Genomic DNA, 27,612 nt, shown 5'->3' with positions numbered 1-27,612 from the left:
CCTGGAAGAATCCCCCCCCCTGCCCCCATGCCTGTAATTAGGTAAGGAAAACCTTGATACATAACTGAGCGCTGGGCCATTAAGCCCACCTCGTTTGGCTCTATGAATCAGTAAGATTGTCGTGGCCCAGGCAAAGTCTCAACCTGAACAGGAGGCACTGGCAGGCCTTTCACAATAGCCAGCCAGGGTGGGTGGAGTCATTCCATTACCTGTGAAATTTTGACTGCCTAAAGCATCTTTCCCCAACCTAGTGGCCTTCAGATGTGTTGGAACGCTACTCCCAACATGGCCATTGAAAACCAATGCATTGATGGCCTTAAGCAATGCTCCCACGTGTAGCCCTGGTTACTCAGCACCTTGGACAGCAGGTGTTCCTGATTCTAGCTCCTGATGTCATCTGGGCACTACGGTTCATATGGGAGGAGATGGCCCAGTGTTTTCCTTTCAGTAATGGCCCCTCTCAAGTCTTCAAGATGGGGCTCAATATGCATCTAAGGCAGGGGGAGAGCATCCATCAGCCCACGGGCCTAATCCTGCCTGCGAAAGTTGCCCATCTGGCCAATGGAGGCTTGGGATCCCTCTCCGGGCCTCGCCCCTTTGCCGTATCAATCTCTCTGGACTGGAGGCTACCTGTTTGTGAGGAGGCGGGGAGAGGAATCTCCTTGTTATCTCCAATCTGTGATTACGAGAGAGGTGGCTTCACCAGGCCCGCGTCCCCTTCGCATTGGGAAAAGGCGAGGCCAGAAGCCACGGCTGGAGCGGGATCTTTCTGAGGCAGTTGCCCGGAACCAAAGGCTTTGCCTGTGCCACATCCTCTCCCCAGAGGAAGAGGACCCAGGGCAGGTGAAGCCAGTGCCCAGCAGCTGCCTGAGGAGGGCTGGGGAAGGTTCATCATCCAGCCCCCCACCCTATTATGGCTTATAAGTTTGCACATGTGGTGAACTCAACCCCACAGACATGCCCCAGACTAATTTCATTGTTTCACGTGGTCCGTGGCCCAGTTCATGCTGGAGATTTGGACTTCATCCGAGCACGTGGCGTTTCTGAGCAACCTGATTTAGCTTACACTTCCTGTATGGCTGGATCTACGGCACTGTTTCTCGGGCAAAGAATCATTTAATTGTATTTTTCCTCTCTCCTTCTTAGGATGATGTATGGGCAGGGTTTGTTTGTTTTGCTTTACTTTTCTCGCCCCTACAGAGAGGAGAATTCATCGCTAGGAGACGCCAGGATCTACGTGCAGTAACTGTTGGAGGCTACTACTGTTTTTTCCACAGTCCCTCTTTGCGTGTGTGTGGGGGGACTCTTTCCACATAACCTGCCTTCCCCCCTTTCCTCTTTTTTTGCTTTGCTTTATGTTATGGATGCTGTCATTTTTATTTTCGATCTCTAGGAGAGAAGATTCTCCTGTCTCAGTAATGTTTTTGTGTCTCTTTTCCCGACTCAGACTTCATTAATATGCAACCCCCACAGCTCTGCCTAACCAACCAAACCTCTCGCCGTAGTAACTCGGTGCTTTTTCTTGTTTAATAATAATCTTGTGTTTGCAGGCTGGTGTATTTGGTTTTATTTTTACTTATTTTTAACTGTCTCCCCTGGTGTTTCAGTAGAGTGGCTAATTTAATTTTGTTTAGACTTTGATTTAATCTGTGAATGTTGTTGATTCTTTTTGCCCATTGTTTACATCAGTTTTTTAATTTTTTTGTATTTTCCATGTGACCTCCTCCACTTTCCTTTCAACCAAATCATGTGCGTGCGTATCATGTGACTTTGTCATGTGGCTTGCATGGTGCTGATGATGTCGTCCACGCTGGTGAACAGAAGGTAAAAATTAAACAACAACAGCGAAACACAGCTTTGTTCTGATTGGTTAACAAGTTCTGCACAGGACAAAAAAATAAATAAATACGATCTTTAAAATACGTACACTTTCCGTACAGGAACCTCTAAATTTACATCGCTCAAAATTTTCCTTCTATAACCTTTTGTTATTTTTTAGAGCTTTGTTCAACACATTCTGTCTGCATGCAAAACCAACTAAAGTCCATCATGCCGTCCCTTTACTGAGCTGGCAAGATAGCCTGGCACTCCAAAAAAAAAGGGAAAAAAAGAAAAAAAAGCAGGGCTGAATTGTTTGCTTCTATTGCTGTCACAGGCCTCGTTTGCACATCATATTATAGGTGTATATACAATAAGGCCTTTTCTACGTACATCAAAATAGAACATGTGAATGCTTGCAGACACAGGTACCAATGCAGGCATACTCATGAGGGCATCAGGTTGAGTGACAGTTGTCTTTGGAGTGCACGCCTGAACTCCCAGGCCACCCAATCTATCTGTTAGGAGAGAAAGTTTTGGATTCTTAGCTGAATTTTCTTTGCCGGTCATACAGTCCACTGGTGGATCTAGGGAAGCAGCTTGAACGGGGACAGAATTGTGCTTAATGCCGCCCCTTTGGTGATCTCCCCCTACCACGCCTCCCTCTCCTTTCAGATGACGCCTTGAACATTGTGTTTATACGCCCTATCATTGCTGTACTGATGCAACACTCTGACCTTTGAGCAGCGGGTTAGACTCAATGGCCTTACAGGCCCCTTCCAACTCTACTATTCTATGGTTCTATGACCAAGGCAATTTGTTGTTCCACAGAATAGAGCTAGATGCTGTTCTTCAAAACAGCTGCCCAAGGTTTAAGCGCTTCTTGCTCTCCCAGGCCAGATCTACACTAAGCAGGATACAACACTCTAAAAACAGTTTGAAAACGGTATATGTAATGTGTCCTGGGCCTGAACAGTTGTCAAAACCATTATAAACCGTTATCAGCAGTAGTGTAGATCCTGCCCCAGTAATGCTTAGGCACATTGACCCATGACATTTCCTTGCCAGGGGCAGCCAGTGGTGGAATTCTGGGGATCAAAGGAATGCACAGGGTGATGTCATCACGGCAGCAGGCAAGTGCACCAAAATGTTCTAGAGAGAGGGGAGATAAAGCACAGGGCTGCCACTTTGGGCAGCAGGCCCGTGCTGAACATTACCCCCAAGGGCCTGTTGTGCCTTATCCTTCTTCCTTTTTTTACTTGTAAGCCCGGCCATAGGACTCATTTGTCAGTAATTGCTTTTAAACACATCCGCACTCTGGAAAGGTATCAGAAAGCAATTGTAAGTGAGATACTTATTTATGCAGTGGGAATAGAGCCACAGTGGTTGAAGTTTCCGGGGGGTGGGGGGTGGCTCTTGGCGCTCTAACCTCTACCAACACCGTACTTTCTGCAAGCCAGAAAGACTTTGAAACCCGTGTTGGACTCCTATCCCAATCCCAATTACATCTGGCCATTTCCTCGAAAACCTGGATGCAAACAATTGACCCCTTGCACCGTGAGAGTTTACTTTCCAGTTTAGAGCTGATGACAGCGAGGACGGAATGGATTTCCCAGAGCAACTCTTGCGATCTCACTTTAACACTCTGCGAACACCGTTCAAAGAGAGGGGCGGGGGACAACTCCTGCGTTTCTGCTTCCCGGAAGAATAGTTTGTTTGGAAAACCCTTCAAGATGTTCAGCATGGCCCCCCCCACCCCCTTTTTGACTTCCATGTCTCGGATCATTTCTCCCCTTTACTAAAGGAAGCATTGAGGCAGGGGTTGACCAAGAAAACTAACATCAGTAACCTCTCAGCCATTGCTGCATGCATGGAGACAGACCTCGGGCTGTTCTCACCCTCCTTCCACAGATGTTTGGGCGACATCCACACGGAACTAACCCCTGGTCTTCTTGAATTCGCACAGCCTTTCATGATTTTATTTTCCACCCTTCTCATTTCGTTGTGCATTGTTTTAACCCTCTTCCCCTTCCTTCACTCTTTCTCTCTTGCTGCCTCGTGTGTCTGTCCGTCTGTGATGGGAGCCAGACCTGGGTTGAAACTGTGGCAAACCTTTTTGTCACGATTTTATGCCTGTTTTACACAGTGACTTAGGGAGACAGTTGGAGAGGCTGGGTGGCCGGGAATCGCAAAGAAGGGCATCTTCCATCACATTCAGTTGAGGTGTGACAAGGGCTGTGGGTTCTCTCTGCCCCCTCCCCAATTCCTAATTGCTTTTCTGCCTTGGTTCTGACTAGGAATGCCCCCCCCCCCCGGAATCCATTCAGAAATTCCTACCTGATTTTGCACTTTTGAACCAAGATTCAGTTCCCCTTCGAAATGCACTTTCCTCCAAATTTTGCAATGCAGTTCTCCAGTCAAAAAAATGCATGCAAAAATGGGCATATTAGGGAACGTAACGTTCAGAAATGCTTTATAGAAGAAAATTGCTTGCAAGAATGCATATCAGGTCAAAAAGTATGTATTAAGAGAAATGTGCACACAAAAAATGACTTTTTTTAAAAAAAATTGAACGAAGTTTCATATATTATTATTTTTTTTAAAAAAAACAACAACCTCCAAAGTTCAGAACAAACCAAACTTAAAACTGGAGAAATTGTCCAAGTTCGAAACAAACCAATTTTTAGATTGGAGACATAAGAAACACAGAGAAATGAATTTGGACTTGGTTAGTATTTAATGGGCTTGTGTTTCTTTAGTGGATGATTCTTTCTTCCACCTTGTGAAGTAGGTTAGGCTGAGGAATAATGACTTGCCCTAAGGGAGCATTTGAAGAACCCATATCTCCAGCACACTAATTACTACGCCAATATTGTTTTCCCAAGTCCTTGCTCTAAAAATTCTGCGTTTGGGCAATCTCGTAGTATTCCTTGGAAAGTGTAAAACTGGGAGCCTTCTCTGCTGTTTCTGACCAAGCAGCCTCTGTAGGCAGGGAATTTGGAATCGCTGTGCCATATTTTATACATTTTATAACTGGTCTCCTATTCAGTTTCAGATAAAAGCAAATAATTACTAACCTACACTAATGTGCCTGGCTGTCTGTGTTGGATTGCACAACAAAGAAGGCAGCACTTTGATTTCATCCCTGGGTATTTGCTTATTTTTATCATCCTGAAGCATAGGAGACCTTATAAGCATGCATTTATTCATTGAAACTATTGTTTATATTCCCCCAAAGCAGCTGACAATAAAACAACTAAAATACAATAAAAACAATTTAAATACAATAAGGCCTAGAGCAAAATAAAACAGCCACATGTTGACAACAGTTTCACACTAAACTAAATGCTACGTGATGGTGAAAAAAGAAAACGAAGTCTTGTCAACTCACCTGACACTAGAGAGAGAGGAGGCCCACCTTTCTCCTGAGAATGGATTGACACATGACATTTTTATTTTAAAAAAAAGACATTTGGCAGGCAGGAACATAGGGGTTGAGGCAGACATCCTGGTTCCAAACCAATTTGGGACTTTATAGGTAAGACTTAGCACTTTAAATTGTTCCTGGAAATGAACAGTCGAACCAGCGCAGATGAAACAAAATTGGAATGATGTGCTGGAAAGGGCCACTCCAGAGATTCCTACGGCTGTAGCCTTTTGTGGTAGCTGAAGTTTTTTAATACTTCCAAACTCTCGTTTGCATTAATAATTGTGTTTGTTGCCAATATCAAAATCTGTCCAAGCTCATTGAACTCCAGTTGAGCTGGTTAGGATGGAGTCTGCAGTACCAGTTCTGTTTTTATCATTTCTTAATATGCCTAATATAGACTTGAGAGCATCTATAGAATGCAAGCCCCACCCCACCCCCATCCCAGTGAATGACTGCTGTAATCATTTATCTACAGCAAACCACAAGGTTTCTATGGAATTAATCGTTATCTAATGGGATTTCTGATCATGATTTTCATGTTTCTGATCATGATTTTCATGTTTCATGGGGAGAATCGTATTGCCTTGCAAAGAGCATGCCTTGCAAAGTCCCAAATTCATCTCCACGTAGGGCTGGGGAGAACTTTTCCATGTCTGGAAGACTGGAGAGCTATAGTCTGTGTAGACAGTAACGGTCTAGGTGGGCTTAGATCTGACTGTATAAGACAATGTCGTATGTTCCTGTAAATTCACAGGCAACAAAACGAACTCTAAGGCACTGTGTAAATGGGGTAGGCCTTCACGTCTTGACTTCCCAGCTCCTACCCTGTCTAGGTTTCATGTGCATGTTTTGAGCATGTTTTTTGTATAAACCTTTTAATAGCCAAGTTGTTTTTTCTCTTCAGCTAGTGACACTTGAGAATTTTACTTACTGGTTGGTCCAGATAGACCAAGGCTGGGCCAAACGTTCAAACCATCCAAAGTTCGATCCAATTTGGCTGGAGTAGGGGGCATTTTGGCCCAGTCCCCCTATACTAACATATTAAACAAATGACTCTTTCTTTCTTTCTTTCTTTCTTTCTTTCTTTCTTTCTTTCTTTCTTTCTTTCTCTTTCTCTTTCTCTCTCTCTCTCTCTCTCTCTCTCTCTCTCTCTCTTTCTTTCTTTCTTTCTTTCTTTCTTTTGTTGAAGCATTATTGTACTAATCCACATGAGTGTGCATATCGAGATAATTACCGGTTGTTTTTTCTTTTTACAGCTTGAAGCAGTGCTGTTAAGCCATGATTTCTGGCCAAATGGTGCACTTTGGGTTAAAAACATCAAGCTTGCTATGGACACACAGTGGTGATGTCTAAATATTTCCTGATATGTACCCTTCCTGACATGCATCCTCTGAAATAAATGTGTTTCATGTTTCTTATACTATTTATAAACACTAGTTTATATCAAGAGGATGTTTCAAATACTAATTTGTAAGGTCCCAACAACTAGATTATTATTATTATTTATTTATTTATTTATATAGCACCATTAAATGGACATAAATACAAGACATAGCCATTTAATATAAGGTTGTACGATTCCACTTTATAGTACAAGCTTATGCATGGTTACACGGAAGAAATTTCCACAGAGTTCAGTTGAACTTACTCTCTAGTAAGTGTGCTTTGGATTACAGCTGTATGCAGGTAACAGCCCTTCTCACGTGGTCAATTGAACACCCCACGTTCCTCAGGACTCCCTCTGTCATGAAGATGGCAATGCCCCCTACAGGCTGGGAGGGATGACTGCAGGCTCCCTGAACCATTTAATGTAAGAACAAGCACAGGATAGAATTTCCTCCTCTCCTGCCACCCAGGGTGCCACAGAAAAGCTTCATATTTTAACCCAATTTGCACAATTTGAGATGCAACTGCCCCACTGTTTGCAAAATGCAATCATGCTGTTTCAGAGAAACCCGCATTCCATTTCCTCTGCTTTATGATGATTCTGGGTCCAAATGCTGTTGATGACAGTTCTTAATAGTTTCTGTAAAGTCCCAGTTTCTAGATTAAATGCCTTTAGAGCATTGGTAGATTGACTGGGGAGGGACCATAGCTCAGGTAGAGTGTACGCATTGTATATAGAAAGTTCGAGGCTAAATCCCTGGCAGTTCTAGCTAAGAGGGTCTCAGATAGGAGGGCTGGAAATGATTCCTGCCTGGTGGAAGTAGACGGCAGTGGTCTGGATGGACCAGTGGCCTGATGGCTTCAATCTAGGGCAGCTTCATATGCCAATGAACATGGAGGGAGGGGCACATGTTTTTATACGACACTTCTAGAATGAAAAACAGCAACAACTAAAACACCATCACAAAGTAATTGTATAAACCTGGTCCTGAGGATGGATCCAAAAGTTCTGAACACAGTCGCACTAAAATCGCTACGGATTGTGGGTTTGCACAATTAATTTGTGACGTGGAAATGTCATCACTTGGTGAGTAATCTCAAGCCATTTTTCGGTGGTCGCTCGCTCCGTCAAGTGTGATCCCACACATTGACGTAATGCAACAACTGGGTTGAGGGAGTGGGGAAGGCGGGGGAAGCATCTGTGCTTGAGTTCTTCCTTTCTGGAGGAAATGTCTCACGACACGTTACATTAACAGATAGGAAGTGGTGTGTAGATTGTATTCCTGATGTAGAACAAAGAGCTCGAAATCCAGACAGGGTTAGCATCATTGGGGCGAGAGGGGCGGGACGAGACATGGATGTGTGGGGTAAACATGGATCCACTAGAGAAGAGGCCCTGCTACTGAACCTGGGTCAGCTGGCAGATTTCCCCCCTGTAGATGTGGATTAGCTGATTGAAACCAGATTGCCACTGCTCTGTGCCACGTGCTTCTCAAATGGCAAGCCTTTGAGGCTCTGCGGCAGGAGATCCTTCCTTGTCCCTGGCCTTTGGCTGACGGGGGAGGGGAAATGGCAAGGGCTGTGGGGAAAGATAATAGTTTCATTAGCATCTCAGTGCTTCGAAGATACCCAGGAGAAGTAACCTGGCACACTCCCACCCGCACTCCTGTGCCCGTCGCAGCATATTTATTCCCAGTTACCTTGTGCTGCCGGTAACTTAATCTCCAAACATTGTAACTTCCCAAATTGCTTTAGCTTGAAAGGGGTTTCTGCAGGACCTGCAATCAGAACAGAGCAGGAATCAGAGCAATCTGGTCTGTTTGACTTCAGAGCCAGTAGCCAACGAGTGCAGTCATTTGCACTCTCCCATTTTCTCCTTGCACCGGCAGAAACCCAGAAGTCAGTCCATTAAATTAATGTTAGATAGGGAATATTTTTTTCTGTGGTGGAAACCAGGGCAGCAATTGTACGGGCATCTCAAGGGCCAGAGGTCCCCAAGAGCATTTCTGAACAGCAGATTTCAGAAAAGCAGCAGCAGCAGCACACCGAATGATGACGGTTGGATCACTAACCATACAGTGTGTGTATCAGTACGCCCCACAGCTGCTCAGTTGACTCCCACACTTTGAACTGGCCAGGCACTTTCAATTTGTCCAGTCCATTTTTAAGCCATCTATAGATATGCATGTGATCAATCAACACATGTGGAGTAAGTGGGGTTGTATGGTGGGCTCTGCCCCCTCCCAAACATTTGGTATATGTCATGAAAGAGCCTATTCACATATAGGTTATGCTGAACATTTAGGTTATGCTGAACACGTGGACACAATCCAGTACATACACACACACACACACACACACACACACACACACACGGATTGACTATAAACACATGTAATGTATGTACAGTCCTTAATGTTGGTGGCTACCACCGCATGTTGTGGCAGTGAGTTCCATAGGTGGGCTAGATATTTAAGCAAGCATTCCCTGTGTGGGAATGGCCAGTGCAAAAGCCAAAGAGCACAATCCACCTGGAAAATCTCCTGCCCAAACACCTTTGGAATGAAGAGGTGCCCTTCCAAACTTGCACCCTGAACTCCAGCTTGGCAACAGGTGTGCTGAAAATACCCAACCTTGTGAATTCCCGAGTGACCCAGTACAAACTGCACATGAAGCTATGAATAATAAAAGGAACTAGGGGAAATGCATCGCACAATAACCATTTTCTTTTCTTTTCTTTTCTTTGGTTGTTCATTTATTTTGACAGCTGTAATTTATTTTCCATTATTCTTGATAATATATCCTAATGCAATGGGAAATGTATACATGGCATACTTTGCTAAAAGCACCAGAGCTTTAATCATGCAAGACCCCACTGCTGCCTCTGCTAGTCAATCATTATTGGAAAGAAGGGGGGGAAGAACCACTTTTTAACCCCCCCCCCTCTTGGGACGAATTAGGATGCTTGCTAATTAAGTCATTCTTGCTAGGTTACGATCCAAAATGCATTGATGTTAGAGAAAATGATCCCTTTTGCCGCTGAAGGGTTCAGTTTTACTTGGCGTTTTGGTCTGATCCCACCCCCACCCCTTATGCTGCTAATGAGAATCCAAAATGATGCTGTGAATTTTTAATTATTAGTTTAAATTGCACTGATGCCATTATATACCCTGCTAAAGAACCAGCTCTCTGCTGTAGAAAACACCAAGGCACTTTCCAATTGTAAAAGCAAGACAAATGAATAAAGGGGTTTGGTCTCATGTCCTCTGGATGTGTTGGACTACAAATCCCATCATTCCTAGCCAGCCTGGCTAATGGCATGGAGGGCATCAGGTTGGTGAAGGCTGCCCTATGTAAACCATCAGTCTCAGGGCTGCTGTGTGATAGAACTGTAATGAGATCTCCATATCTCATTACACATCAATGTTCACAAGAACTTCCTGGCTGGATCACACCACACTTCCATCCTTCCTCATCAGTTTTCAGCCAGATCTTTGTTTGCCCTTAGTGTCTGCTAGGGGCTGTCATGCCTTTGAATGTGGTAGTACCAGTCTGATAGCTGCTGACGGGACCTCTCCTTATGTATTTGTCAAATGTTACCTTTTGTTTTTTAAGACTCTGCTGATGGCCATCACAACATCTTGTGTCAAGGAGTCCCATAGACTTGGGACCTGGCTACCTGAAAGACCACCACTTCCCATATTAGCCTGCTTGGGATTTAAGACCTTCTGGGGGGTCCTTTTCTCAGTGAACCACCCAGAGAGCACCGGCTATTGGGCGGTATAGAAATGTAATAAATAAATAAATACCACTGCCATTAGAGGCACATTTGGTGGGGATGTGAGAGAGGACTTTTTTGGTGGCTGCTTCCAGGCTCTGGAAGTCCCTGCTGAGGGAGATTAGGTTGGACCCCTTTGCGTAGTCCTGCCAGTAGGCAAAGACATTTTAATCCAGAATACTTTTTTAGTCAGTTGAGCACTTGAGCACTTCTTGATGCCTGCAGTTTCCCAGAATTTCTTGTCAGTCAACAACAACCCTGAATCTGAAAAGACTCTTGCTTCGATCTGGACTTACCCAGAGTTGGAGTAGACCCATTGAAATCTTTGGGACTTAAATTAGTCATGAATAAATGAAACCCTATTGGTTTTAATGGGTCTACTTTAAGTATGTCTATGATCCAGTGTCTCCAAAAAGAAGCAGTATGTTTTTCTGAATTGCGTTTGGGGTGGGTGGGGAATGCAACAATAGCTTTGTTCTAACCACACCAGACAAATGCCTCATTTCTCAGCCAGTAGAGACTTCTGCAGCCCATGGATAAGTTCTATTCCCATTCTCTAATTTGAACCAAGATGCTTCTTTTGTATGAAAATACCAATGAGAGTTGGGTTACATTCCATGATTTCTTTCTTACCTTTAAGCATTGAAGGGGAACTCTTGTCATCAGAGGTAGGATACTTTTGTACAGATTCTTTCCCCCTATTCGTGGCTACTGCCATGGGCAGACCCAACCTCCATGAATTGATCTAGTCAAGCTATTTAGGTTTATTGGCTGTCACTGCATCACTTGACACTGAATTCCACAAGTGAATTGTGGGCTGTTGTTTGGCATACTTTCCCATGATGAGAAAAAGCCAAAGGATGCAATTGCCGTTCAAGTCCTTCTGCATAAACCATATCAAAAAGATATTCTGATTAGCCTGGCTTTATATCCCAGTACAAATGTGTTCACTAGCCTCTGGACCCTAAGCTAGAAAAAAGACCCTGTATTCCATCAGCAGAGTACTGAGATTTCAATCAAGTTGATCGAGGGCAAATCCTTTGGTCCTGTTAAGCATGTCAAGAATGAATTGTTTAGCATGTCCTGGAAAGCTGATCAATAACCAATATCTAAAGAAAACTGATTTCTTTCACACACCTCTTGTCAACTCACTCAACAGCTGCTAAGGGACAAAATCCATGTCAGAGCGCTTTTCCTTCAGAGGAAAGGGAGGCGTAAATCAATTCCTACTGAAAAAGGTGGAATGCGGAGGGCTGTTTGACAGTTATTGATTTCACCACCCCATGCCCCACGCTGACTGGTGACAGGAGCACCAAAAGTGCTGGAAGGAGCCAGGTGTTGGCAACATGTATGTTGTTTACTTGGAACATAATGGATCTACTCTTCAAAGCATGGATAATTGAGCTAGGCTGCATGGAAGGGAAAGGATGTTTACAGGCAAGAAATGGTGTTAAGGCAAAGTTTTCCTGTTCCGCTGCATCATTCTGTGCTGTGCTGGCATCTGGTCACCTGGCCATCACTTTTGCTTGGCATCATAGGATAAATGACCATAGATCATCTTGCATTATACTTTCCAAGCAATAAAAGGTGAGTGAGGACAGATGTCTCTTTGAGTGCTGGGTTATTTACTTGCTAACCCTGTTCAGGGACAGTGGAATTAGATGATCCATCATAAACTTTAATTTAGATAGATCAGGGATGCACTTCCAATATGTCTTAGGACCATATCAAAATTCTTTTGGCTTGATGTTCTTCAGGCATTTCACACTTGAGATGGTACATCTTACATTCACTTTGTATGCCACTTTTGGTGGCATTTTGTGACAGTGCTAGAATAGAATAGAAAGTTCCAAAGCCAAGCGCCTCTCCTTCATTCTTGAACATAACCACATACATGTTATTTTGTCACCCATGCCTTTTCCCCCTGGAGGCCTTTATTTTCATACTTCAGTGTCTGTTTTGAGACATGAAGTTCTCCTTTTTCTTTGGATCCCGTGGATAAAACCTTCTTCCTTCCAAAATGATGCCCTGTACCTAACATCTTTGTCTCTGACCTTCTCTTGCAAATCTCTCAAGAAGAATCCATCTTATTTTCCAAAAGCAAACACCACTGGAGAATTGCTGTTAAAAGTAGGAGATTATTTCTAAACTAAGCCCAATTTCTTGCAAATTATTGTTCCTTGTCTTTTTATAAGAACATGAGAACGGCTCTCTACAGGCTCTCAATGCAATGAGATGACACCAAGCTCTAGAATTATGAGAGGAGAGAAGAAACAACTGGAGACAAGGTGGAACACCCTCGTTGCTTCTCCTCTTTCTGACATCCTTGTAAACATTTGGAGCTCCCAATATCTTCTGTACTGCTGAATCCAAGCTTCCCTGCCCTTTGCATGTGTGGTGAAATGGGGTGGTGGGTATTTTGCTGAACACCAGGGGGAGAAGAAATTCTCCAACAGTTCCTTGGGATCACCAGTGGCCATGTCACAACTTTCTACTTCTTTTCTTAATGATGGTGTGTGCATGTGGGCAGGCAACCTGGCCAACAATTTGCATCCTCCAAAATGCCCTGGACCTAGCAGCATTCCAGAGCGTTGTGGTGGTGGCATGTGTGTTGGGTGTGTGTGTTAATGGCCAGCACACACACACAGAGTGGAGAATATTTGGGAAATCTTTAGCAAAATGGCCGTCTTTGGGGGTGGGGCAGTGAGAAAGAGGGTTCTCAGAAATTTTCTCAGAAAAATGGCTTCTGGGAGATTTTGTCTTAGCTTTAAGTTCCCCTTTAAGTTATCTTCTACAGACAACATGTAACTCATTCTTTAACTTTTGTATAGATTCCTGGAAGTATGTCTGTGAGTGTGCATGTGTATCAAAAAGGATGTGAATGGAAGACCTACAGGGAGTATCCTATGTTGTCCACATGCCATACCAAGGCAAAAAAACCCAAGTGCAGTTCTTTATTTTGGGATTTTGTAGATGAGGGAGCGAGAATGCAACCATTAAAACATGGCAAGTATGCAGCTTCAGCATATAGTTTAGAAGCTGACGTCTTGGTAGCGTCATATAACTCCATTCCTTTTCATTAGTTAATGAGTAAGCATTTATGGTCAGGAAACAACCCAGGGTGGTTGGTCAAGAAGAGAGAGACTATAGTGACTACTGTGATCATAGGGAATAATAGGTAAAATCTGGAGTTAAGGATAGCCTTTTGTTCAGCGTTTTGAATGCTTATAGAAGCAGGAAAATGGGTGCATAAATTGTTCAAATTAATTCAGGATGAGAGCAGGAGCCAAGATCATTTAGTTAAACTGGACATCTAGGGTGGTAAGGCACCCACCCCACCCCAAAACAGTTAGCCAGTGGGAGAATAAATGATATGAACATCATGACAGCAAGATAAGAAGGAAGGTCTGGCACCTTCCTTGAATGCTTGCAAGAGTTGTGAACTTGATGCTTCTTCTCACAGATTCCAAGAACCTGGGATAAAGTTCTACAGGTTTCCAGATCTATATAGAATCCTCTATATGCATAACAAACTCTCATCCTCTCGCTACTATGCCGTAAATTTTAAACATGATGCAGCTTTGCTCTGGGTTTGGGGGTTGGAGGGGGTGGTTCTGTCACTTGGATCTGAATGCCATGCCTGAAGGAGCGTCTGAAATGTATGCCACATTAGTAATACAACTACTACTACTTCTGGAAGTGGTGATTGTAGGATTGCGTTGCAACCTTTGTTCATTCATTCAGTTGGGTGTTTATCATTGAGGATACGTGCCAAAGATTAAATGTGGATCACCTCCTTTTTGCAGGTGAACCCAGTGCGCCCAAGCTGGAAGGCCAGGTGGGAGAAGATGGCAACTCTTTTAAAGTGAACCTCATTAAACAAGATGACGGAGGTTCCCCCATTCGGCATTATCTCATCAAATACAGAGTCGTAAGTCAGACAATTGGACTAGCTCGGTCTGGGACTTTATGGCTTGCTTTGAAGAATGTCAGTATTTAAGAACGGGATGATTTTATGCAGTATACCAGTATAAATTTGGGATAACAGGAAAAACATCGTTCTGAAGCAAAAGACACGATTCCTGTGTGTGTGTGTTTGTTTTCTATAAGATGCATGCATGGGACTTAACAGGCATCATCTAAAAATAATACCTGCCCAAAAGAAAAGATAAAACAATACTTGTTGATTAAAAGTTATTTAGGGCACAATTTCATGCATATTTATTTATTTATTTATTTATTACATTTTTATACCGCCCAATAGCCAAAGCTCTCTGGGCGGTTCACAAAAATTAAAACCATAATAAAACTACCAACAGGTTAAAAACACAAATACAAAATACAGCATCAAAAGCACAACCAGGATAAAACCACACAGCAAAATTGATGTAAGATTAAAATGCAGAGTTAAAACAGTAAAATTTAAATTTAAGTTAAAATACTGAGAGAATAAAAAGGTCTTCAACTGGCGACGAAAAGAGTACAGTGTAGGCGCCAGGCGGACCTCTCTGGGGAGCTCATTCCACAGCCGGGGTGCCACAGCAGAGAAAGCCTTCCTCCTAGTAGCCACCTGCCTGACTTCCTTTGGCAGGGGCTCACGGAGAAGGGCCCCTGTAGATGATCTTAAGGTCCGGGCAGGTATATATGGGAGGAGGCGTTCCTTCAAATAACCTGGCCCCAAACCGTTTAGGGCTTTGAATGTTAATACCAGCACTTTGAATCGGGCCCGGACCTGGAAAGGCAGCCAATGAAGTTGTAAAGGGACTGGCGTAATATGGTCTCGCCGGCCAGTCCCTGTTAGTAAACGGGCTGCCCATTTAGGCAGAAAAATATCCTAGGCTGGGGCATGCTGGGAATTTTTTAAAAAAATTCTGTCTAAATTCGCATAGGACTGCACTCTTTGTTGGTTGCTACCATCAGTTAATTGATGAAATCTTGCAGCCATGTTTGTTTTATTTTTTTTATTTTTTTTAGGGCTGAACCAAAAAATACCAACCCAATTTCACAATCCCATTCTAAATGGGGCATTTTGGAAATTTTCTCAGGGTTTGGAGGGAGGATAGGTTCTTTCAATGAGGTAGAACTTACCAGGAAAAGGATAGCAGAGTTGTCTTTTCAAAAAGAAAAGAAAAAAAGCATTTCCTTTCTTAAACTTAATTCTTAAAATCAAGAATAACAAAGAGAAAGAATCTCGTTTAAAAAGGCAACGCTGCCGCAGTTTCCCCCAGTAAACCCCGACCTCCGAAAACGTTGAAATTTTCTTCCCTCTTCCTCACACGCTAAGAAAAGTTCTTATTTTATTTTTTGGGTATTTTGTTTTAATTTGCAAACATGACAATTAGAAAAACAAAACAAATGTGGAAGGCTCTAATAGAGAAGCAGGGAAAAATGAGGAAAGGGGAACCTTGCCTTAAGGCATTTCCATACATAATAACATTTTTACAACTCTTAATAAAGAAGAAAAAAGAATAATAATTATAATACAAATAATTATGGTACAGATAATTATTGAAACAAAAAAATTCCAAATCTCTGATTCCCATACCTGTTATTCCAAAACTGAACAAAACATGCCCACCTGTCCATATACTCTGTGCCTCTTAAAATCCCTTCCCTCCTTTTTATATAGTTAATCAGCTTATCCATAACTGCAAGTTCCAGACATTTACTCAGCCATTCATTTTCTGCTGGAGATTGTGCCGCCTTCCACCCAAATAATCTTAGCTGCAATGATCATTATTGTAACCAAGGTCTTTAAATTACCAGGGATTTCGTCAGGAATAATCTGAAAAATTATCAACATCAAGGATGGTCTTAATGGGTGACCAATTATATCTGCAATGGTTCGAATTATCTGAGACCAATATATTGAGGCAAGAGGGCAATCCCACCCTAAGAAAAATTCTTGTTTTCTTCCCAACTTTCTCCCCCTGCCATTCCATTTCAGGAGGAAAACTCTCCCAGGATGTTTCTGCTTAAACCTATTTTTAATACCTTTCGAACAGTCAGTAGTTTCTCCAGCATAGGCTTTGGGAGTAACGTACCTTATTTCTGCAAACTCTCGCTGTTCTGTTTTGTGTCGCACCTGTGTGGGGAAGTTTCATCTTCCCTTTTAAGGGATAATGGGAGAAGAAAGCAGCGGGTAACCACAGAGGGAACAACAGAAAAAAACAGCAGAAATTGGCACCTGGGTGATTCCTCGGGATGGTCTGGTTGAGACAGCAGAGCTCTACATGTCACTGCTTCTGTTCAGCACAGATGGAAGTAGTTACATTCCCATCCAGAACTCTGTTTTAATAGGGTGACCATATGAAAAGGAGGACAGGGCTCCTGTATCTTTAACAGTTGCATAGAAAAGGGAATTTCAGCAGGTGTCATTTGTATATATGGAGAAGCTGGTGAAATTCCCTCTTCATCACAACCGTTAAAGCTGCAGGAGCTATACTAGAGTGACCAGATTTAAAAGAGGGCAGGGCACCTGCAGCTTTAACAGTTGTGATGAAGAGGGAATTTCACCAGGTTCTCCATATATACAAATGACACCTATCATAGAATAATAGAATAGCAGAGTTGGAAGGGGCCTATAAGGCCATTGAGTCCAACCCCCTGCTCAATGCAGGAATCCACCCTAAAGCATCCCTGACAGATGGTTGTCCAGCTGCCTCTTGAAGGCCTCTAGTGTGGGGGAGCCCACAACCTCCCTAGGTAACTGATTCCATTGTCATACTGCTCTAACAGTTCAGGAAGTATTTCCTGACGTCCAGCTGGAATCTGGCTTCCTTTAACTTGAGCCCTGCTGAAATCCCCTTTTCTATGCAACTATTAAAGATACAGGAGCCCTGTCCTCCTTTTCATATGGTCACCCTACTTTTAAGCATCCCGATGGAGAAACGACTGCAAAAAAACCTTTGGGTTTCCAGCAGTATTTGAAAACTAAAGAGATTTGGGCTGGGAAGGAAGGCAGCCATGGCAGGAATTTGCCCACTTAGAACACGTCTCTGTATACGGCCTTGCCTTTGAAGGCACCACCAGGTTGTCTCAGCTGTCTGTAAAGATTCTGCCAGGGCGTAGAGTTCTGATGGATGAAACCCCAGCACCTGGATTGGCTCAACAATAAGCTGAGCAATTACCCCCGAAATCAGGGAATAGCTTGGCCTATTTCCGAACGGATCAGAATTGGTTTTGGACATTGTCAGCATAGACAGCACTGAGTATGTTGGACCTGGAGGATCTGACAGTAGAAGTCAGGTTCCTATGTTCCTGTGATTCCAAGCCAATCGGTGGGTGTGGGGGACTGGAGAAACCAGTTGTCTGGGTCTAGTTGGTCTTGCGTGTGGACCATGGACTGCCTTGTCTAAATAAGAGCTCACTGCTAAACCTTAACATTCTCACCCTTTCCTCCTTCCCACCGTGTTTCTGTAGAAGCAGTCCTCTGACTGGAAGCCTGAGATCCGGCTCCCTTCGGGCAGCGACCACGTCATGCTCAAGGCTCTGGACTGGAATGCCGACTACGAGGTCTACGTGATTGCGGAGAACCAGCAAGGGAAATCCAAGCCAGCGCATTACGCTTTCAAGACTTCTGCCCAGCCGACTATCATTCCAGGTACAGCAATAATCCGCTTCCTGCCATGGTTTTCTGCTTGAACTTAATGCAACGGCACCACATTGCCTAATGTGCTTGAGGTTTTTGTTAAAAACCGGGGGTGGGGGCGGGGAGAAACAAAACAGCCCACCAAAATCCTCAGCAACTTGCTTGCTTAAAACCATCCTCATAACCGGTTACCCATCTAAAGCTTTATTACTTGGCCTTGTACATACCTCACGTGATAGGTCTGTCCATGGTATGTACGATACACCTGGTCTACCAATCCGCCCCCACACCCCCTGTGAAGTCCTGGAAATGGTTGTTCTTTGTAACGCATGGCACTCAAGTGGGACTCTTCCAACCAGGTCATCAAAGAAAGGCCGGGGGGGTTGGGGGGTGGGGGTTCCAGCCTTTGCTTTGGCCATTCAGGATTCCCCTCGTAGCGTGCTTTTCCCTCCACTCCTGCAGCCTATGCTGTCAAGGGACCACAAAGCACTCATCAACTAGGGATGGGCAAACATGCAATATTTGAGATTGAGGTTCTCCAAATTCTTCTTTGAAGTTTGTTTCGCCTCATTTGTGTTCCCAAACTTCAGCGTATTCCCCCCCCCCCCGGATTGGAGAAAGAACTTCTTCTTTTTTTTTTTTTTGATGGAGAAAAATGTGTATTTTTAAAAGTGCACATTTCCCCATTTTTTTAAAAAAATTTTTTTTAAAGAGTGCATTTTTCCCAATTGAAATAAATACGTGTTTGTTTTTTTTTTTAATGTAAATTTCCCCCCAAAGGCTGAAGCGTGAAAATGTGGATTTGAGGGTGGGGGGGATTTGCACATGCACACTTTTGGAAGTGCACCTTTGTGCAATTGCACACGTACAAACGGGAACACAAGTTCAGGAAATTGCAAAAAAAAAAAAAAAAAATTCCAGAGAATTGTGTTCCTGCTTTTGTTCACATTTGGGGTTGCGAACTGGATGTGTTCACATGATTTGAGAACAGGAGCAAAATTCTCGTACATCCCTATGATTGACTATGGTTCAGATGTGACTGTGGCATTTTCAGCCCAGGATACCACAGGAATATTTCTATGGCATGAAACTTCCACAAACACGATGAAGCGTGAGCTTGTCCTCCGTGGCTTCCATTTCCACTTCTTTTCATATCGGCTATTTCCAAGATTTAGCCGTAAGACATGCAACATTAATATTCGTTGCATTTCTTCTGATGATTGTATGAGCTTGTTTTTCACCGCATAGAGGCAGAAACTACAACAGATCAGTGGCAAATAAATCAACTCATGGTTGCCATTTCTAGGAGTTGGCAGAAACTCTGGGACTGGTGACAATTGTTATTAAGCAACATTGTAACCATTGAATTGTTCGCCTGTTTTGGTCCTCAAGGAGGTGGTGTCTCAAATGTAACTGTTTTGGTATGTTGAGATATCGTTTGCCCAGTAAATGCGGAGCGCTTAGAACCCAAACCGTGGCTCAAGGCACTGACGTTTTTGGAACCATGGGGTCAGAGTAGAGGGACGTGTCATTAGACAGCAGGGCAGAATCTTCAGGGATTTGGTGCTCACCAAACAAAGCTTAGTAAGCAAAGCTGCCTTTACTCGGTCCTAAAACAAGTTTAAAATTCAACATGCTCTCCCAAGGCAGTTCAATCAAACACTGTGCCGAGAAGAACTGGATTCCATGATGCAAATTAAGCCCGTGCTTATATTTGGCTCCTTTTGCATGATCCCATTTTGCTTTGGGTTGCCAAAGGACTGGCAACAAGCTCGAAAGAGAGCTAAAACCGTCGCACAGTGCATATCACCCCTGACCCAACTCAACAACTGGGTTGAGGGTGCTATGTGCCCCCTCTTGCAGAAGAAGGCCTGTTTAGCCTTTATGGTGATTTCTGCATGGTGCCCTTTTTATTTGGGGGAAGGAGGTGGCCGCTTAATACAATTTGCCAGCGAAAGATTCCACCCCACTTAGTCTCGTTATGCAGGACACCCAATAACATACTAAAACAACTGACCTTCCATTTTGCCGTGCACGCACCCCTAATATTCCACACCATCATCTATTTGAAGGGCTTTTTATTGTTGTTGTTAGGGCTGAGTTGGTGGGGTCGGCTGATTCTCCAATTCAAATTGGCTTGAAAAAAATTGAACAAGTATCTTCCTAATTTGTCATCCCCCCCCGTCCCCAGCTCCCCCAAACATTCTAAATTACTGTTCAGTCTGGATGACTCAGGGAAAGAAGGTACTGTGAGAGAATACTAAAACACCAATGGATTTGGCAGGTGGAAATTTGACATGAATGCCTTAAATTCCATGCCCAAAACTCTCAAAGTCAAATCTCAAAGGCAACATCTGAAGAAGTCTTTTTTTTTTTAATGATTTGGAATTTATTTGAAAAATCCCATTGAAAGTGATATATAAGTCCAAGTAAAATAAGAAGTCTGAAATTCAAGTGTTTAGCTTTGCAGTTGGAAAATTCTGCCGAAATCTTGAGCATGTACATTATTTTAGTTCAGCTCCGTTTTATGACACAAGGATGCTTGGCTAAGAAGGAGACTGACAGGAAAAAACCAGAGGGATGAAAGGCAGGACTTAGAGTTATGGGAGGGGTACAAGAATTCTCAGCTGGGGTAAAACATACACAGGAGAGTGACTCTGCCTCCCTTTTGTGGAGTGGATGGCACCACTACTATGCCATTTTTATCTAGCATAGGGGTGAGCAGAAGGTAGATTTCCAGATGGTTTTGGACTTCAACTCCCAGAAGCCCTTTCAAGCATGGCCAGTGATGAGAAATGCTGCAAGTTGAAGTCCAAAACATCTGGAGATCTGCTTTCTTCCCACCCTTGATTTAGCAGCAACATGGTGTGCAAGGACCAGTCTCTGTCCGGAGGACTTACAGACTGCATTAAGAGACCCCACAAGACTGGGATATGGGGAGAGGAGTCCAGGACTGACAATGAAGGGGCAAGGGAAATCGGAAGCACGTGGAAAAGAGCCAGGGTCATCCAGGAAAAGATTGGCTAAAAACGTAGTCCTTGATTAGGCTTGTAAAAATGCAGATCTCAGAATGCAGCTTGCTGAAAGGCTTGGAAAGGTGCAAACGGGGAAAATCCGTAAAAATCATGTAAGATCAATAGAGGTTTCTGGTAGCACTGTGTCCATGTTTCTGTGCCTAGGCTCAGGAAAGAATTCTAGTCCTGGGGAGAGTGTGGTCTTGCTGGAGTCATCTCAGTTTAACTCAACTTCCTCCTTGCTCAGTGGCATCCATCCTAAAGTGTTGGCCTTATTTTTCTATCCTTACATAGGAAGTGCTCGGTAGTCCAGGCAAAGAGTGAGGCCTTCTTCTTTCAGGAGGCATCTAAGCGGTCGCCCAGCTCTTCCTGGATGCTTCCGTATTTCGTGTGCGTCTTGATTTGGTCAGCCAGGTTTGCTCAGGAGCCTCTCCTTGTGCCCAAAGTCAGTGAGGAAGACTGGTGGCCAAAGGCAAAGTTGAGGCAGCTTTCTCGGGGTGGGGAGGGAATTCACCCATCTCCGTCTGAAAATAATAGCACTCCTTTGCCAACAGCTCATCACCCGGTCCTTCCCCTCCTGAGCATCCTGTGTCACATCGTTGATCTCAGTGTCATCCGCTCGCTAACCCCCCCCAAACCCCTCCCTCTTGCTGCCAGTTCCCAAAACGAGCCCTTCCATTGTCATTGCTGCCGCTGCCGCTGCTCTGTTCTTCTAACCTTTTGGTTATTTTTAATTTATACTAAGTTAAAGAAACCTTTTAAATTCTTATTGTTTTTTCTATATTTATGACCTATTTTTTTCCTTTTATCTATTTTCTCTCTCTCTTTCTCTCTCTCTCTCTCTCCCTCTCTCTCTCTTTCTTTCCCCCCCTCTGATCCCTTCCCCCTGTTGTTCCTTTCCTATGTCTGTCGTCATACATGTCACTTTGGACCCAATGGAAACATCCACCTTGCTACATGTACCAACATTTTTGTTTTCATAATGATGATGATAATTAAAAACGAAAAAAAACATACAACCACTTTCTGCCCCCTTCCTGGGAATCCCTTTTTGGCGGCTGCAGCAACCCTGGGAAGTCCTTCGGCCTCATCTCCCCTTCTCTCATTGCTTGTCTGCACAGCGGCCCTGCTTTTGCTCTGTTAGAAACTTTTGCAAACAGCAGCAACATCAAAAAGAGATTTGCTTTTGAAGACCCTGGTTTTTTCCCTGCCGAGGCCTGAAAGCGAGATAGAATTCCTTATTTCAAAGGATTGCATCTGTTCGGGGTGGGGGGGGTGGGGTCAGGAAATAAAGCGCAGAACACAAGAGATCGTTATTTTTTTCGGAGAGATTTGCTATTTTGTAATGAGGAAGGGGAAGAAAAGATTCAAATCGGGCATTTTAACTGTTTTGTGTGTTCATCCCATACAATGCTTCTGGCCTTCCCCTGTTTTTAGCCACTGGATGTAAAAACCAGTCGTATTGCTCATACTTTTAACACTGTAAGGGGGAAAGAAGGGTCTTTCTGATACTGGTCTCTGTTACCATTGTCACACAATGTTGTTTGTTCATCCTTGCCAATAGTACAGCAAAATCTTTTTTAAAAAATATATAAGAAGAATAAAATAATGTGACATGACATCCAAAACATAAGTTTGCAAATCTGCCATCTTGATGTGACTGGAATTACTCAGGGTAGAATCAGATGAAGCTTTCTCCTCCCCACCGCAACCGACCATGGGATTGTTGCAGTTGTCCTGTATTGGGAATCTTTAGGAACTATTTTTCAAGTCTCTGTAGCACATCCCAGCTATGTTTATTGGAAAACCTTTGAGAATCCAGTTGGCTGAGTTGGTTGAGAATTCTCAACCAGTTGGTTGAGAATCCAGTTGGCTGAGCACCAGTTGGCTTCAGGTGCACAGGGTGTTTCCCTTCCAGTGGTCCCTGACAGACTCCTCCCATTGCATTCCCAATACATGGCAATGACCAATGCATGGCACTGACTCGGTCCCCGTATCGGTCTGAATGAGGCCATAGAATTCTGGATGGTGGAATGGGCTGCACCAGTTCAGGCTGGCATCTCTTTCCCCGGTGAGCTATTTTTTTAACCTGCAGGACATTTTTTTAGCATTCAGAAAGTGTCTCAGCCCACCTTCAATCCGATGTGGCACAAGGCACTGCCACTGTCTTCCACCTCATCCTGCTGCATTGGTAAGACCAGATCTCAGTCAATGAGCTTTGGGAGAAGACCATGCGTCTGAATCGGCAGCACTGCATCCTTTTCATGAGACAAATCTCAACCAGCAGTCTTGCTGAGCTTGCAAAGTGGGCCTGCCTAGGGTCGGTGAGTCCATCTCTCAGTCTCCTCTGCAAGGTCTGTTTTAAAGAACCCAGGGAATCTGTGCCAAAACCTTCCTCCTTGGTCATTACAAAACAGCTCCGTTTATCAGGTTTTGGTGCTAAAGCGGAAGAGAACTCACACAGATTGTTCAGCTTTCTCTGGATCCCTTCCACCCCTGGATGCCATCTGCAGGGGCCCTAAAGCACGCTGGACGGACTCGCTGCCCGTGTTTTCTTTCTTTTCTGTTTGTCCACTTGCATCTAAACCACAGCAAAGCATGAGCACTGTTCCAGAGCAACAATTCACCAACACACACACACACACACACACACACACACACACACATATCAGTTTTCATTTTGTCTTAGGTCCATTTTAAGGAGGCCCAAACTGCTGTGTTTGTCCACAACGGCTGATGTCCACGTCGTCAATGGCCAAACATCCAAAACCATCTGCCCAGGGGAAGGCCAAAGTTTCACACACACTTTACTCACCTTCTGTTCAGGAAGCTTGTGGTGATGTCCAGAATGGCAGCCATGGCCCCTGGCAATCCATTTGGTCAACCAGTTTGCCATAAACACCAGTTCACTCTGAACAGGGAAGACATAAGTACATCTGGCTACGTTTTCAGGTCTCTTTGCCTTTCGGAGACCTTCCGATGACTGCCCCACCCCATCCCACCGACACCGTGTGTACAGGACCTGTTGCAAGTGTGTGCTAGCATTAAATATATTTTCAGTGTCACTCATTCTACATGTCTAAATCTGTGGAGTCTCATAGGCCACCATACGGCGTCAGCTGAGGGCCTCTTCACTGAACATTTGGGGTGTGTGGTGACCAATTCAGAAAGCTCCTCCTCCTCCTGCCCTTGGGACTAGTCAACGTGGTCTCCATGGCCTGGGCCCCGTACCTAATATCAAATGACGTCCAGTCAATGTCACTTGAGTGCCAGCCTCTTCACTATCTTAAAATTTTGGTGTAAGTCTCCTTGCCTGCTGTGTCTATAAAGATGCTTCTCTCTATCCGTATGAAAGCAGGAGCAAGAAATTCACTGCCTGTCACATTTGTATTCCAGCGTTTCTTGGACACCACACTCTCCACCCTATGAGTGCTTAGAATGGCACAACCTGACTCTGGATAGTGCAGCTTTCTCCAACCTAATCCGGTCCATATGGGTTGGACTACATGGGAATTGTAGTCCAATACATCTGGAGGGCACTATGTTGTGGGAGGCTGGGATAGCGCACAGTCAATTCAGAGTCTAGCATACCGCCATTCATGCTTTATTACAACCTCTTTTAAGCTCTTCTCTGATGTCAACACAAAACAAAATGGGAAAACACACCAGAACGTTTCCACACAGCTGTACTGAGAAATGCCGTCGACTTTAGTTAGTGGGATAGGTGAGACCTCCAGTTCCACTCAAGTTCGTGTTTTCAGATTCTGGACTAGACTTGGAAAGAAATTTCAGAGGCACAGCACAACCTTGGCCACCTTTCAAGACATGCAGTCCTGTACAGCCTGAGGGTAGTACTTGTCTCTGGGTCCTGCTGGAGCCCACCAGGAATTGGAGTGGGCCAGGTTTGGTCTGAGAATGGATCCCTCAAAATGAGAACCCTGGAATCCAGCTCAAATTCTGGTGGAGGCAGCGTTTTCTGCCATGCCTGTTGGTGTAAGATGTTCTGCCTGAGGGCAAGGGGTTAAATGAGATGACACACAAGACACATCTGAACCCTGTCATTCTGCAAAGCTACACATGAAATGCTGCCATTTTGTTTTGACCCTTGTTTGCAGCCATTGGAGACTCATCATCTCTGCTCAATGATTACTAGAGAGACACACACATCCTTCCCCAGCCTTTCCTCTGCTAAACACTGCCCAAAAGTAGTGAAAAGATGAACTATCAGTGCTCAGTTAAGAGTTGGATTCTTGACAGAGGGAAGTATCTGCATTTTCAGTGCAGTGTGAATACCCCTGGGTGGGTGTAACATTACCAAATGCAAAAATTCAGCAGTGCATGACTCGTCAGTTGAGATGGAGTCTGCAGTTGAATTCTTGTAAAAGGAAGATACACTGGGAGCCTCGCTCATGTTCCGGACCGTGGCGCTGCCCCCTTCATGAGGGGGGGGGGGGAGCAAAGAGGCAGAAAGGGGGTAGGATTACCTTGGAAAGCCCGGAGGAGTCGGGCGAGGGGCTTAGCAACCTGTATCAGCTGACGTTACACATTGTTACTGTTGCTTAGCAACCTGTATCAGCTGAAGCCTTTACAGAAACATACCTAAGCGTTTTTTATATATATATATAGATTTTGCAAAAGGCACTCACCACCTCATGCCCCCAAATATGTCCCAGCTACTGGCTATGAGAGTCAGCTCAGTGGTTTTTTTTTTACTAGAGCAGTCCCAGCTTTTTTATTGAGAGGACGGAAGAACCCTTCAAGGAGATAGCCCATATGGGCCTTTTCAGTCAGTGTTGCTCAGTAGAAGATTCTAAGCCAATCCTTCCTGTGAGGTATTCCTGTTAGGGCGCTGAGCTCATGAATTTCCATGATTCCAATGTACCCTGGCCTGTGTGTCTCCATGAAGGGTGTTTGATGTGTGAATAAATGACTCAAGTGCTACTAGAAGTCACCTCACTTTTCCATGATGGTGCTGGCCAGACTGCTCCAGTCCATGTGCTCAAAGCCGATGGCGTCTCTGCCGTTGTATTCTAGCACATCCCCTATTAACACAGCAATGATGCTTAAGTAGACGAAATCTGTTCAAGTCTTTTATTATGTTTATACATTTGCATTATCAAAAAAAGAAAAAAAAAGGAGGAAAGAAAAAACCAAGCCATACAAGATGTCTGTTTTGTTAACTGCATAGATGTGTCTGTTAACTGAAGTTTCCAACCATCTGCCCAGTGGGTCCAAAAGAGCCGCTGCTACTTTCTTTATTGGCAAAGGACTTTCTTTCCCCCTCTCCGTTTCTGTTGCCAAGAAAGCAAACTATTTCGTTGCCATCTTGTCTGATCATTCACGGGCTTCTCCCGTGATACCTATCAATTCCTGGTGGGGTTGCATCACACAACGCAGGAACAATTTTTCATCCCTGGCTGAATCTCTACATTCATACGTTGGCAGGTACAACGTCCTTGTGACTTCCAGTGTCTTTGCTACGATATGTGCATTTCCTCCCGTCTTTATGAGGATGGGCCTGGCAAATTGCAGCCCACACACACACACACACACACACTATGGAAATCTCCCCAGAGTTTGAGGAAAACCCATAGCTTGGCTTGTAAATGCAAGCCGAGTCGGGTGGGCAGCAAAAGTCCATTGAGCCCCAAAGAGGCCTGATTGCCAAGTTTCCGCCATCCCTACGTACAGATCCTTCACAGGGTTTTAAAATCAATTCCTTAAAAGCTGAGAAACTGCTGCTGGCGTGGAAAGGAGGCAGTAACCACAGTGCAGTGACTCACCATTTAGCGCTATCCGGAACCAGCATCTGCTTCATACAGAAAATGGGTTTCCCCCAAACCTCAACCCTGAAGAGAAAATGGTACATCTGTGCAAAATCCAGCAAGTGTGCTTCAACAGTGCGCTCATCTGTACACACATGAATGCAGCCAGCCCATCGAGATGCTTTTGACGCAAACTTTGCATCCGGGATCCAGCGTCAGATGTCAACCATCTACCATAGTTTTTGTTGCTGGGTTGTTGTTTTTTTAAAAATGTGGTTGAACATTTGTAAGCTGATGGACAGGGGTTCCCATGGAACCAGTTGGAATGGGTCATGAGCTGAACGATAGTGGCTTAGGCAGAGGTATGACATCTCTGTGCAGCTCAGCCTGGAAACTGTTAGGAAGCTGCCTTCTACGGAGTCCCACCACTAGTCTAGCTATGATAGTATTGAGACACTGACTAACTCTCAATCCCAACCCAGCCGGCATTAAGCGAAATCACTTGCGTCTTCCGTCCAGCCAAACCAGAGTTCCAAGGAAGGCAGAGTTGGGCAAATAATGTTGCTTCTCTTCTTCGCGTTGGCTGGTGAAGTCTGACATTTGCGTCAGAAGTCCATTAACTGCTTGCAGAATGCCTGTGCCAGCCAGATCAGCTCTCTGCCAAGATACATAATTAAACAAATTCATCACCCTCGGTTCTTGCTAGGCGAGGGAGGAGTGCCATACACATTCCCTCTAATGTATTCAAAATTCACGCATGGGTTATTCAGCTGTTAACAGCCTTCTCTTCTGCCAGCTCACAGAGAAGAAACTTGAGCAGACGCATCAAA

At 44.2% G+C, this 27,612-nt stretch overlaps 1 protein-coding gene across 7 annotated transcripts in view; it reads left to right on the top strand.

Annotated features, from left to right (window-relative positions):
• The window catches only part of NCAM1 (neural cell adhesion molecule 1), a 231,289-nt gene that overhangs the window by 190,437 nt on the left and 13,240 nt on the right, over positions 1-27,612 (top strand). For 5 of the 7 annotated variants that reach the window (XM_063139160.1, XM_063139154.1, XM_063139157.1 and 2 more), the window contains 2 exons: positions 14,219-14,343; positions 17,835-18,015. In XM_063139160.1, the coding sequence (XP_062995230.1) occupies positions 14,219-14,343; positions 17,835-18,015 (306 nt within the window). Of the gene's footprint in view, positions 1-14,218; positions 14,344-17,834; positions 18,016-22,081; positions 22,846-27,612 lie in introns of those variants that run through there. The other 2 variants (XM_063139158.1, XM_063139159.1) reach the window with 1 other exon arrangement.

This window comes from Elgaria multicarinata, chromosome 12 (genome assembly GCF_023053635.1).
Source record: "Elgaria multicarinata webbii isolate HBS135686 ecotype San Diego chromosome 12, rElgMul1.1.pri, whole genome shotgun sequence".
NCBI classification, from domain to species: domain Eukaryota; kingdom Metazoa; phylum Chordata; class Lepidosauria; order Squamata; family Anguidae; genus Elgaria; species Elgaria multicarinata.
This window is presented reverse-complemented; position numbering and strand designations above follow the sequence as displayed.